We start from the raw sequence: 14,431 nt of genomic DNA, 5'->3' as shown, positions 1-14,431 counted from the left end.
AATTCTGAAGAGCAAACACTTTCTTCAAGTGCCTCCTGCTGGCATTTCCACCCTGTGTGGGAAATGAAAAGGAAAAGCGGCAACAGCAGCCAACTATAAACTGAACTCAGCCACGTACTGAAGCAGGAAGATGAGGACAAAGTTCACAGGAACTCTCAGTTTGTCCATAGGCCAGGACAGGACAGAGAAGCACTGCATAAGGAAACCACACTCCTCCAGGAATGCTGCTACATCAAAGTTGTGACATCACTTGCAAGAGAATGCAATTTCATCAATGCAAGAACTCATATTTATAGAGGAACTTTCACAGTCTCAGGACACTTTACATTCAATGAAGTGCATCTGAAATAGACTCACTGTTGTAATGCAAACAATGAGAAAATGACCAATTAGGTTGTCTTAGTGCTGTTAGCTAAGGGATTAGAAATGAGGCAGAATGCCAAGAGAACTGCAACTCAAGCAGTGTCCTGGAACATAGTCTGATCAGCTGGAAGGGTCAGTGGGATCTCTATTTAACATATTGACATCTAGATGGTACCTCTTTCAATGCAGCACTTTCTCCGTTCTGGACTGAACTGTTGGCCAAGACCATGTGCGAGATGTTTTGTACTCAGAACCTCTGATTCCAAAATAAGATGCAACCAATTGAACCAAATCTGTCATGTCATTGTAGCAGGTCAATACTCTGGGGTTTGTAGAGATTGCAGAATTCACCCAGTTTCAGGGCGTATCAACCTGTAGCCAGTAACTAAAGCCTCTCCACATTCCTAAACACAATATCATTTCCTTTGTATATCACAAGTACTTCGATTTCCTTATTACATTGACACATCATCAGTGGGAACTCGCTGAAGAAGGCTTTAGCTGGAAGTTCACTCATCCTCTGAATTAAAAACCATGTCCAGCATCTGTCCCAGCCTCTCCAAACCTGAATAACTTGCACCTGTCCAAAGATATTCAAGTAAGTATTGCTATTGTTGACTTGCACATGGCAGAGTGTCCATAGGCCACTGGTAAAATAATGGGAAGTGGGCACATAAGTGGCAAAACTAGTCTCAGAGCAGGACTGACATCCACCACTTTCCTTGACTTGAGCAGTATGCCCTGGCAGTTAGAAAGTGGTGGGTTTTCCACTTCCAACTTCCTTTAACGTTTCATACCCAGTCCTCCCAGGGGGTGTTGGTCCACAATTCCACATACTGACACAAGCGTCTACAAGCTATTTATCACTCAGATATGACTCTTAGTGCCTGTATAGTATTATTGTTTAGTTATTTTGGTGTTCCTATCAGTGGTACTTCCAACAGCTTGTAGCAGTATGGATGTGGATGGTGACCCTGCCTCAATTAAAGGCTGTTACAGTGCTCAGGACTGGCAATCTCTTGGAGCCCAAGCTGAAGGCGTGCAACTGGACATCACAGCAACTTGGTGAGCTCCTGAACAATCTGGAACACTTACATTTCTTAAACCAAGGCTGTGTATAGTTAAAGTGTGGTAATTGTCCAGGTACATTGCCACGATGAAAGAAAACATTTTCATGGGGCACTTGCTCTACTATTAGGTTGGAACTCACCACTCCCATTAATTTGCCAGGTTCTAGGAATTCGGAGATCTGATTGAGATCTTTTCATTTATTCGCCCACCTGTCAAAAGAAAGATGGTGGAGCCTTGGAACCTGCTTGACCCCATTACAGACATCCCTTGATTAATCTTATAGTTGCCATCATTGGCTCTGCAGAACAGAATGTCCACTGAAGGGACTACACATTCCACATTCGAAAGATTTGGAAAAGTGAATGTTGAGAGGTATGTATAGATATATTCCCTGATTCATTTAACGTTGGATTTTCATACTCTGGGCCCAGGTCATATTGCCAAATCACTCTGAGCTAGGCTCCTGAATAGAAAGACTTAGTAGTGGTATATAGGGAGGACCCAATGATGTTGAACACAATGAATATCTAAAATAGATAATAAATTTGTACCAAGTGTTATCTAGCTCTTAGCTAACAGTTTTAAATCTTTCTTATATATCTGCCCAATACATATTTCCCATATATATCCCCATACATATTATATTGTGAAATTCAAATTAATTCCTCTCCTCATTCTAATAGTTAGCAGTAATGGTATTTACCTCAATTCAGTTGACATCATTTATATCTCACTCTGGACAGTGAACATTATTAGATATGTGATATTAGATCTTAGAAGCTCACTTCTGTCCTTTCTCTGCAGTTACACAGACGTCCTTTCCAGTAGCATTCACTTGATATGTTTTCTGCAGCCAAGCTTAATTACTGACCAGTTAGTTCAGTCAACACCAGGGATTGAAATGGGGTTGTTTCTCTGTCTATATCACTCAGTGACTCACTGAATGTTGCATTCATTACTGAGACAGGAGAGAGCTGTTAGGAGCTGTGTTACGTGTTTTGAAAATTTATTGATTTGACATTTAGTGCCAGTGATGATGGAAGATGACTGCTGGTGCACTATGGGTAACCAAGCTTACATATCCACCTGTGTGATGTCACAATCTCCTGCCCAGCCCCTCAGTATTGTGTGTGTGTGTGTGTGTGTGTGTGTGTGTTGTCCCTATTTCCCATCATCTCCTTTACTGTCATACTGTCATATACTCCCTGCCATCACGAGATGCCCCAATACTTACTGTGTCAAATCATAGACCAACAACGGAACTCTTGCCTCAATCAGATAAGAGTTGAAACCTCCAATGCAAATACTGAATTATGGAATCTAGGCTGCCAGTCTATTGTACTTTGGTGGGAGCTGCCTATCAGATAAACGTTTACCTAAGGCATCCTTCTGCCCGCTCAGGTTGATACAGAAAAAAAACAGAAAAATATCTCATTGTGCTACTTAGCTGGCTAACACCTGGCTGTCAATCAGTGTTACTGCAACTGATGTAACTGATGTTGCTGCTTATGAGATCTTCCTGGCTGGCGAATGAAAGTTTCAGCAATGACTACCAGCTTAATATGTGGCACAGCAGAATAGGGATTAGTAAACTAAATATACTAATGAGGTCATGAGAACATGAGGTTTAATCTCACCCAGGGTACCTCATACTAAACCTGGAAAAAGGATCCAGTCTTAGCCAAAGTGAGAATGTGATCACTGGATTGTCATCTAGCTCATTAATTCTGGGAAGGAAACTTGCTGCCCTGTAAAATTAATAGTTTGGAAAAGTTAGTTCTGTTTATCTTGATAAAGAGAAGGCTCAGAGGAGCTCTGTTGTAGCTATATCAGGAGATGTCTGGATGGAGTACTTCGGGAAGGACTGAGAACAAGGAGCTCAGATTTAAAATAATTGGTCTAAGGTGCAAATATGTCATGAGAAAACACCTTTCATGCAATGAGTAGTTAGAGTCTGGATTCACTGTTTGAGGGTATTTGATTTGATTTGATTCGATTTATTATTGTCACATGTACCGAGATGCAGTGAAAAGTATTGTTTTGCGTGCTATCCAGGAAAATCATATCTTTCATAAGTACAACAGGATAATAGAACAGAATGTAGAATATAGTGTCCACAGCTACTGAGAAGGTGCAGAGAAAGATCAACTCCAATATATTCAAAAGTCTGGTAGCAGCTGTTCTTGCATTTGTTGGTACGTGTTTTCAAACTTTTACATCTTCTGCCCATTGGAAGAGGGTGGAAGAGAGTGTAACCAGAGTGGGAGGGTAGACTGGAGGCAGACTCAATGAAAGCCTCAAATGGGAATTAGGCTATTATTTAAAAAGAAGTGTAAAGTGAAGGCAGGGAAGTGGCACCAAATGAATAGCTCATTCCAAAATTCTGTATAGACATGAAGGGTTGAATGGCCTCCTTTTGCACTGTAATGGTTCTGCGTTATGATATGCAACAAGGCAACAGTTCACACTCATTGGCGTCAGGATAAGTAGATTTATGACTTGTAGCAAGTCAGGATGGTTTATTGATGCTGGGTCAGATGGATGGAGGAAATGGGATAGTTTGATCTCTGTAGTCTGCAGTGATAGTCACTTCCCCTTTGGCACCCTCTTGAGTTGACTGGAATTCATATTCCGGAGGTGGGGATGCAAAACTTATGCATATTCCCATTCATAATGACATATTCCCATTCAATTTTCTGATTACCAAGGATCTGGTCTGTATTGGAGATATTCTAGCCATATCAACAACGAGGCTATACCCTCTCTTGTCCAGCGGATTAACATCTCATTAACTTCAAGCTGACAGTGTATTTTAGATTTGGATAGAAGTCCAAGACATGTTTGCACGAGTCCTCAGTGGAAATATTGGGCCTTGTGAAAATTCTTGCGAGTGTTTATGCCAGCTTTGACAAGTTGTTAAAATCAAGAGAACAGAGAGAAAGAGAACTAGTTTTCTAGCATTTATTATTTTCTTAAGATTTAATAAAGCAAAGAAGCAGCCATTCTCACACACTTGGCCTGCAGACCACAGACACACAGCATTGACTGAAGTGACAAAATGAGGCTCATTAATTTCAAACAGCTCCAAAAATGGTCAGTTCGGAATAAAGTTAGTTAGGTCATCAGGCTAAGCTCGAGATAAAGTACAGGCACACCAACTGAGCCAACCCTGCAGCAATCTTCTCACTAACATCTGCCAAAACTCAGCGGCACGGGGGCACAGTGGTTAGCACTGCTGCCTCACAGCGCCAGAGACCAGGGTTCATTTCCCGCCTCAGGCGACTGACTGTGTGGAGTTTGCACGTTCTCCCCGTGTCTGCGTGGGTTTCCTCCGGGTGCTCCGGTTTCCTCCCACAGTCCAAAGATGTGCAGGTCAGGTGAATTGGCCATGCTAAATTGCCCGGAGTGTTAGGTAAGGGGTAAATGTAGGGGTATGGGTGGGTTGCGCTTCGGTGGGGCGGTGTGGACTTGTTGGGCTGAAGGGCCTGTTTCCACATTGTAAGTAATCTAAAAAAAAAAAAAAAAATTTCTTAGCCCGTTCAACCAGACACAGTCACAGCAAACCACTCCTTTCTGTCAATGTCTCCGAACCTTCCATCACTATCCTGGGTATGAGCTGTCAGAATGAAGGCTCACCAGAGGTGGCAGCACAAAGGTATCCAGTCAGGGAGGAAGCCTAAGAGTCTTAAACGTTAATTCCCCTGAAGCTTCATGGCATCAGGTCAAACCCTGGCATGGAATCCACCTATTGTTACATGTTGCTATGCCTCAATTAAACAGTCAGCACCCTTCCATATTGAATGCACCCCCTGAGGATAGGGAAGGTACAAAATTGCCTCTAGGAGGGGGTTTAGGTTATAAAATCCCTATAGTGTGGAGTAGGCCATTTGGCCCATCAAATCTACCACTGACCCGCCAAAGAGGAACCCAACAACCTGAATTTTCTCATGGTTAATCCACCTAACCTGCACACTTTTAGGACAATTTAGCATAGCCAATCCACCATCTTTGGATTGTGGGAGGAAACCAGAGCACCCAGAGGGAACCCACACAAGTACAGGACGAATGTGTAAACCCCACCGTCTGATGGTAGAATTGAACCCAAGTCCCTGGTGCTTTGAGGCAGCAGTGCTAACCACTAAGCCACTATGCTATCTGGTGCTCAGCTCCAGGAGTATCTCAGTAACTGCAACTGACTGAGCTATCCAGCTTTTGACAGAGATATCTGTCAGGCTGGGCCTGCACAGTCAAGGAGGGAACCAATAAGAGAGGAAAATGTATTTGTTCTCTCCAATCAATCAGCTGCTGATATATCTTTGGATGATAGCTTTGGTAGGAGTGACAGTCGCATAATCCTGATTTCACATTATTCCCCATTGTGTTGTATGACACGACCACCATGCTAAATGGGACACCTTCAGAACAGGTCCAGACACTGAAACTGGGCATCCATGAGACTCTGTGGGCCATCCGTCATGGCGGAATTGTACTTGTGCACAACCTATAACCTAAAGACACAGCAGATCCCCGACTCTACCATTATCCCAATGGGGGATCAATGCTAGTTCATTGAGGACAGTAAGATAGAATATCAGAAGCAGCACCAAGCAGACTTCAAAATGAGGTACCAACCTGGTGAAGCTACAACATAGGACAACCAGAATGCCAAAGAGTGAAGAAGCTTGTTAAAGATCTCTAAGAGATCCCATAAGCAATGTATCAAGCCAGATTTCTCCAGTTACGCGATATCCAGTCATGATCGGTGGTGAACAATTGAACAACTAACTGGGGAAGGAGGCTCCACAAATACCCCCCTTGACAATGATGAGGCAGCCCAGCAAATCAGTGTGAAAGATGAGGTGGAAGCAGCTGCAATGATGTTCAGCCAGAAATGCTGATTGGATGATTCACAAGGCCTCCAGTATCAGGGGGTGTGATCTTCAGACTATTCAATTCATTCCATGGAGTTTCAAGAAAGGACTGACAACATTAGATGCAGCAAATACATCATCCCCCCCCCCGCAAAAAAAACCCAACACCATCCTGGTTGTAGGCGAAAGTGGGTACTGCAATTGCTGGAGATTAGAGTCAAGATTAGAGTAGTGCTGGAAAAGCACAGCAGCTCAGGCAGCATCCAAGGAGCAGGAAAATCGACATTTCGGGCAAAAGCCCTTCATCAAGAATCATCCTGCCTGAAGTTTGGAAGACTTGTGCTCCACAACTAGACTTGACCCTAACCACATTGTTCCAACACTACAACACTGGCATTCCCAGAGTATGTTCTACCTGTAAAAAAACAAGTTAAATGCAATCCAGCTAACGATCATCCCAGTAGTCTAGTCACAATACTCAGCAAAGTGAAGGACGGTGTCACTGACAGTGTTATTGAGGAGAGTACTTACTCAGCTTAACCTTTTCACCAATGAGCAGTTTACGTTCCTCCAGAACAATTTGATCTCCTTTCAGCTTTATGTAAGCATAGACAAAAGAATTACATTTCGTAGGTGAACTGAGAGTTTCTGCTCTTGGCATCAAGTCATTGTTTAATCAAACCCCCAACATCAACAAGCCCTGGCAAAATTAGAGCCAGTGGAACCGGGGAAGACCTAAGAGTTAAGGAAAATGATTGGCTTTTGAAGGCCAACCATTTCCGCCTGAAGGTATAATTCTTCAGCTGTTTCATCAATGACCTTGCCTCCACCATAAGGTGAGAAGTGTGTGAATGTTTATTAATGATTGTGCAATATTCAGCATCATTCACGACTCCTGGGATACTGAAATGGTCCATGTTCATGTGAAACTCCAACACATTCAAAGAGATCTATAGTATGTAGTGTGAAACCAACGCGATCAACAAGAACTCCATCCACAGTGTTACATTTGCAAACTATCACTGGTCAATGGTGAAAGTTGAGATGACCATCCACAACATCTGCAGCAACTCGCCAAAGCTCTTTTGAAAGCACCATCCAAACACCCACCTAGGATGACAAAGGCAGCAGATGCATGGGACCACCACCACCTACAAGTTCCCTTCCAAGATGCATACTATCGTGACCTCAAAATATATCACTCTTCATTTGTTATTGGTAGATCAAAATCCTTCCTCTTAACAGGTATCCCTACATCAAACGGACCACAGCAGTTCAAGAACACAGCTCACCACCAACTTCTCCAGCATAATTAGAGTTGTAAAATAATTAATGGCTTTGCCTCAAGCTCATATCTTACCAATGAATAATAAGAATTTGCTTCAAAGCACTTTGAGATCGCTGGAGGCAATAAGAGCTATCTAAATCAAAGTTTATTTTTCTCCTGTTTTAGTGTGTGTCCCCTTTTAAACTTGCAGACTCTGATTAATTAGAGAGCACTGCCTGTTTTGTAAATGCCGACTGTAACTCCTCTCTCCATTGTAAATTAGGGATTCGACGTTATTCACCTGCATGGGCTGTTAAGTAAAATCAAAGAGAAAAAGAGAAAAAAAGAGAAGCAAGAAAAAGTTAAAAATCACACAACACCAGGTTATAGTCCAACAGGTTTAATTGGAAGCACTAGCTTTCAGAGCACTGCTCCTTCAGGTGCTCTGAATGAAGAGCTAATGCTCAAAACGTCGACTCTTCTGCTCCTCGGATGTTGCCTGACCAACTATGCATTTAATTTTACTTTAATCTCCAGCATCTGCAGTCCTCACTTTCTCCTGACTTTTTGCTGCATTAGACACTGTCTTCATCTGACTAACATGATTTAAACCTTTTTAAACCCATGACCTTCTGACACTTTTCTTCATTTTTTAAAGGAAAGTGTGGATCTGGGAGAAATCATGTTCTCTCTCTGCTATCTACCTACTGCTGGCCGGCTGACACTGACAGTCATCAAATGCAGGAATCTCAAAGCCATGGACATCACTGGCTACTCTGGTGAGTGTGAACCACATTCTAAACAAAAACTGTGTATTTATCAATGTACAGGTTAAAATCTGGCAGCTAGGCATGGGATTGTTTGTTCAATCAATATGAAGTGAGAGAGCTGCAGTATTTACAATATAATGGAGTTGCAATATATGGAATTAGATATAGTTCTTATGGCTAAAAGAATCAAAGGGTCTGAGCAGAAAGCTAGAACAAGGTAATGACTTGAATGATCAGCCATAATCATATTGAATTGCAGAGTAGATGTGAATGGCCAAAGGCCTACTTCTGCCCCTATTTTCTCCATTTCTATGGATGCACCTTCTGAAAGAGCCTGCTTGGCTTTGTTAGATGGAGTGACTCTCCAATATTGTCCTGTGTTATGATTCAATCCCAGAATTTGTAGATATTTTTGCATTGCCTTAAGGTAGACTGACTTGCAGTATTTTTTGAAAAATGCTATTACAAAACTATTAATTGCTGGAAATTGACTTCATGCTAATTGCCAACAATTTTTGTTGGGCAAAACAAAACAACTATTAAACTTGATTACCAACAACAAGTATAATGAAGATAGATAGCAGGAAGAACACTTCTCATTTATATTGTGACAACACTGAGTACTGTTGGTCAAAGAAAAAGCTTGTACTGGATGTCAATTCATAAAAAAAATTGAGGTCTAATCTTCCTAAGCATACTTTACAATTCTGAAATAACTGTACAGAGGTTGGTGTCCTGTCACTATGTCACACTTTATTTACTGTGGCCAACCACCTTGGAGTCAGTCCTCAACTGAGGAGAAACTAATCTCCTAGTTATATTTGATTTCTTTTTGAGGTGGGTGTTTCAGCAGGATAGTAACTGGGGGAACAGGATTTCTCCTGGTTATATTGATCAGCCAGGGCTTTCCTAACTGGCCCAGATTAACATCTCCAATCGAGAACCTTGTAGTCAATGAGGTCCACCTGGTCCCAATCACGTGTGGTCGTCTTTGGTGTGAAGAAGTTTCACCAGCACCTTGATGGATGAGAATTTGTCACAGTAACAGATCACAAACCCCTGCTAGGGGCCGCCCATAGTATCCAGCAGAATTCAGCGCTCGGCCCTTATTCTCAGCATGTACAAGTACAAGCCAGAACACCACCCAGGAACCAAGTGACTAATGTGAATGCCTAAGCCACCACCCACTAGCAGATACTCCATCAGTGGTGCTTCCCTTGGAAGAGTCCATTTTGGTGACCCTGTCACCACAGACAATATCCGACTATGGACGCAAAAAGACCCTGTCCCAGCAAAACTATAACAGCTGATGGTAATTGGGGAAACAGAAATGGCCATTGCAACCAGGATTGAAATCTTTTTGGTCCCAGTGAGACCAGATCCCGTCAAGGGAAACATATTACTCTGGGAAGCAAGGGTGAATTGTCCTGAGTAAAGATCATTGCCAGATACTAGCCAATCTCCAGCAGGGTTGTCCAGGAGTTTCCAAGATGAAGATGTCAGCAAGAAGCTATGTCTGATGGCCAGGGTTGGTGAGGCAGTGGTCATAGTGCCACCAGCAGCACCGCCACATTCATGGGAATGGCAAGGTAAACTCCAAACTCAGTTACATGTTGACTATGCTTGTCCATTCATGGGCTCAATGTTCCTGATAATTGTGGACACCCATTCAAAGTGGTTGGACATGTATAAGATTTGTTCAGCAAACTCAGCCATGATGATTGAGAAGCTGTGAGCACTATTCGTAATACATAGACTCCCGGAAGTATTGGTCACGGACAGTGGGATGTCATTTACCAGCAGGGCATTTGAATATTTCCTAAAGTCAAGTGGCATTCAGCACATAAGGACAGCTCCATTCCATCTGTCATCCAATGGTCTAGTGGAAAGTGAGGTCCAAATGTTGAAGGCAGGCTTAACGAAGCAGCCTATAGCTGATTGATACCAAACTGTCCCGGTTCCTGTTCGATTATAGGACCACCCCACAAGCAATATTAGGGATGGCTCCAATGGAGTTACTGATGGGGAGAAGACTCCACACCAGGTTAAACCTGATATTTCCAGACCTGGGGTCGGGGCGGGGGGAACTGAAGTGGCAACAGGAGCGCCAATGCCAGCCACATGCCCACTTTAAAGGAGAGAGACCAATTAATTCAGGGATGAAGTATGCTGCTGGAATCAGGGAAATGGTGCTGTATGGTAAGGTGAGGTTGATGTGAGGTCAGGCCCTGTGACGTACAACATTCGGGGAGATAACAGTCTGGAATTAACACGTGGATCTTGTGAAAGCTGTTACTTCCCAAATGGGACAGGAGCAAAACATACCTGGCCCCTCAGAACAGTCAGAAGGCCTGTCAGAAACTACGATGCTGTCCCCTCCATCTCACATTGTGGAAAGTTTAGAGTGCGAAATGGATGCCATTGTTTTCCGTCTGCCCCAAAGTAATTTGCCTGGAAAATAATTATCACATCCTTTCCACATACAGGACGCAGTCTTCTACAGTGAAGTCAAATGAGTGAAACTTCCCAAATAAAGGTATGATGCCAGAAATGCTTGCCCCAACGCCAAGATAGTTGTTGTAAGAGAACATTCTTACAACAGGTAGCCCTGCTTTCTCCCGTCGCCTCTGAAATAACTGGTCTTCCATCACCAAGTCACCCTTTAGTTACTAGTTCACAGTATAATAGCTGTGGCCAGCCAGCTCAGAGTCAGTCCTCAACTGAGGAGATCCTAATCTTCTGATACATATTTTTTTCTTTTTTTTTGACATGAAGCAGTAGTGATTATTTTTCCCCACAGTACCCGTGTTGTGTGTGTGTAAGTGCAGGAGTCAATAAAAGCACGATGCACAAAATAATTTTGTTCAATATTTTCCAACAGCAGGAAAAGCCTCCATGTGACCATGGAACCACTGTCAGGCTTGGCTCAAGTGGGGCAATGCCTATATAAAAGGGAAGGAGAGTGGAAATGTCTCCTGGCTATACCTAAAGTCCTTCGTCACGTTAAGTTCTTCCTGCGCATTCCAAATTCTGAAGTTAATTTCCTCCAGTTGATGAAGTAACTCTCCAGATTTTTGTCTCACTATTTCTTCAGTTTCTTGGAGCTTTTTTTCTGCTGCTTCATTATCTCCTGGTTATATTGGTCAGCCATTCTTGATTGGCCTAGGTTAACAACCCCAATCAAGAACCCCGTTTGTCAGTGAGGTCCACTTGGTCCCAATCACTACAAATTCTGAGCACTGCACAAGACCTTTTCTGTCATGAACATTTCCAAGTGCTCTGTTTTGACTTCTTTGTTTCTGCATTTGAAATATGTATTTCAGACTTTTCTTTCATTGTTGCTCTAAGTTGCTGCTATTTCATTCTAGGCAGCATCCAAGGAGCAGGAGAATCGACGTTTCGGGCATGAGCCCTTCTTCAGGGATGTCTCCTGAAGAAGGGCTCATGCCCGAAACGTCGATTCTCCTGTTCCTTGGATGCTGCCTGACCTGCTGCGCTTTTCCAGCAACACATTTTCAGCTCTGATCTCCAGCATCTGCAGTCCTCACTTTCTCCTCCAAGCTATTTCATTCCAAAAAGGATAGGAAATAGTGATTGTATTCTCAAAACCAGCTGTAAGGAAACTTGTTTTTGTACAATGCAAATTCAGTATGCAATCATAAAATTAGCATTTATGACAGAAATGGGTCAAATTTGAGTGCAGGTCAGAGCTCCACATTCACACAGACAGAAAGCACAGAAGCCTTTGAAAGAAAAAAAATCAAAAATCTTCTGCAATTCCATGTGCACTGACAGTTTTGGCTGGTGTAATTCCAATCATTGTTATAAACCATTAAATTACGTTTCAGTTTTGACTGGAGAAATTAACCTGATCGAATAAAAAGGGCACACTTGAATAATGACTATTCAGTGGGTGGGTTGGAGCTAATGAACTGCAAATTATTTGCACTGTCATTAAACAGTGTTTGTTAAAAGAGTTATTAACCTCAACTATGTAGCTGCATGATAAAAATCAGAATTATCCTTCTTCTCTCCAGAAAGATTTTTTTTAAAAAGTACACATGCTTTCCACAGTACAAGCTCCATGGAGGTAACATCTGCAAAATCTAACCCTGGCAAATGATGTTCTCACTCTCACTGGAACGGCAAAACTGAATAATTTTCCAGATGACTCTCTTTAAATTAATTAATTAATTAATTAATTAATAAGTTCTTCAAAAATTGCAGTTGGGGTCTTATAATGTAACACAGCTCTGATTTGAAGCCATCATCATTCCAAATTAAATGTTTGCACATTTTCAGAGTTGACTGTACATTGTATTGGGGTAGGACTCAAGCCTCCATGATTTCCAACTTCTAGGCAGTCGGTTTCGCTAGGCAATGCTCAAAGCCAAAGGACCAAGATCCAGCTTACTCGCTCCATCTGGTATTTGCATGGTGCGACATTCATTTTTGTTTAGCAATCATTTTATTAATCAGTCTTCAACAGTATCAGACATGTTGAGGGTAGGGCAGTTGATGGTTGGAACTTTCCCAATCTAAATATAACATTGCCTGTTAGCTTGAAAATTAATGATTTCATAGAGTAAATGGTACAAAGACGGAATTTGTTTAATTAGTTAAACACCAGATGCCACGGCCCACAAATACCAAGAGGTTGTTTTCTTTTGAAAGAAAAACTCTTGCTCAGTTTGCTGAACATGAGCAATCCAAATAATCCTGATTTATTGGACCCATTTCAGCTGATCAGTTAGCTTGTTACATGGTAGGGATTAATCCACGATCACTATCTTCAGACAGTACAGCATCAGAGATACAAGGTTGAACTCTTGACTGCTGGCTTTAAGCAAAGTTTTCCAATGGGGCTACAAATATGGTGGCATGGTGGCTCAGTGGTCAGCACTGCTGCCTCACAACGTCAGGGACCTGGAGTTGGATTCCACTCTCTGTGTGGAGTTTGTGCATTCTCCTTCTGTCTGCCTGGGTTTCCTCCCACAGTCTGAAGATGTGCAGTTTAGATGGATTGGCTATGGGAAACGTAGGTTACAGAGATAGGCTGTGGGGGTGGCTCTGGGTGTGATGCACTTTGGAGGGTTGGTATGGACTTGCTGGGTCAAATGCTTTAAAATGTGTTGCTGGAAAAGCGCAGCAGGTCAGGCAGCATCAAAGGAGCAGGAGAATCGACGTTTCGGGCATAAGCCCTTCTTCAGGAGCAGGAGAATCAACGTTTCGGGCATAAGCCCTTCTTCAGGAATTAGCAGGAGAATCGATGTTTCGGGGCATAAGCCCTTCTTCAGGAATGGCAGGAGAATCGACGTTTCGGGCATAAGCCCTTCTTCAGGAATGGGTCAAATGGCCTGCTTCCACATTGTAGGGATTCGGTGATGAAATATCAGCACAAATTTTCTAAATAGCTTTTCGTAGTTAAGAACGTACATGGGTTTGCCGATGTAACATTTACTCTCACTCCAATTCATTATTTATGGAAGTCTTTACTCAGAAAACCAGTGCTACTGCTTGCATTAAGCAGTTCAAACCTAGAATCCCTAGAAAGTATGTTACCATGAATATTCCATGATGTCATTCTGACACTCATTATCCATCGCAGGGAAAACAAAATAAGCAGCAATGACTGAGAAGCTGTGCAGTGGGATCTTATTTCTTGTGTAAGGGAATGACACACAAATTGATAAAACGGTGAAAGAAGGAATTTTCATTCATACAATACCTTTGATGTCCTGCTAGTGAAGCACTTTAGTCGTGTAGTCACTGTTGTAATGTACACAAACACAGCAGCCAATGTATACACAGCAAATGGTAGCTCAGTGGTTAGCACCGCTGCCTCACAATGCCAGGGGCCTGGGTTCGGCTCCACCTCAGGCTGTGTGGAGTTTGCACGTTCTCCCCGTGTCTGCGTGGGTTTCCTCCAGGTGCTCTGGCTTCCTCCCACAATCCAAAGATGTGCAGGTTGGGTGAATTGGCCGTGCTAAATTGCCTTTAGTATTAAGTGCATTAGTCAGAGGCAAATATGGGGAATAGGTCAAGGTGGATTACTCTGCAGAGGGTCGGTGTGGACCTGTTGGCCCAAA

The 14,431-nt window shown here is 42.6% G+C and overlaps 1 protein-coding gene across 2 annotated transcripts in view; it reads left to right on the top strand.

Moving 5' to 3' along the window:
• Positions 1-14,431, top strand: part of LOC140467191 (synaptotagmin-6-like) — a 294,594-nt gene that overhangs the window by 256,477 nt on the left and 23,686 nt on the right. For both annotated transcript variants that reach the window (XM_072563374.1, XM_072563373.1), the window contains exon 4: positions 8,231-8,351. In XM_072563374.1, the coding sequence (XP_072419475.1) occupies positions 8,231-8,351 (121 nt within the window). The remainder of the gene's footprint in view (positions 1-8,230; positions 8,352-14,431) is intronic.

The sequence above is a fragment of the Chiloscyllium punctatum genome, chromosome 45 (genome assembly GCF_047496795.1).
Source record: "Chiloscyllium punctatum isolate Juve2018m chromosome 45, sChiPun1.3, whole genome shotgun sequence".
Lineage (NCBI taxonomy): Eukaryota > Metazoa > Chordata > Chondrichthyes > Orectolobiformes > Hemiscylliidae > Chiloscyllium > Chiloscyllium punctatum.
Note: the sequence above shows the minus strand (reverse complement) of the source record. Positions and strands in the feature narration are given on the sequence as shown.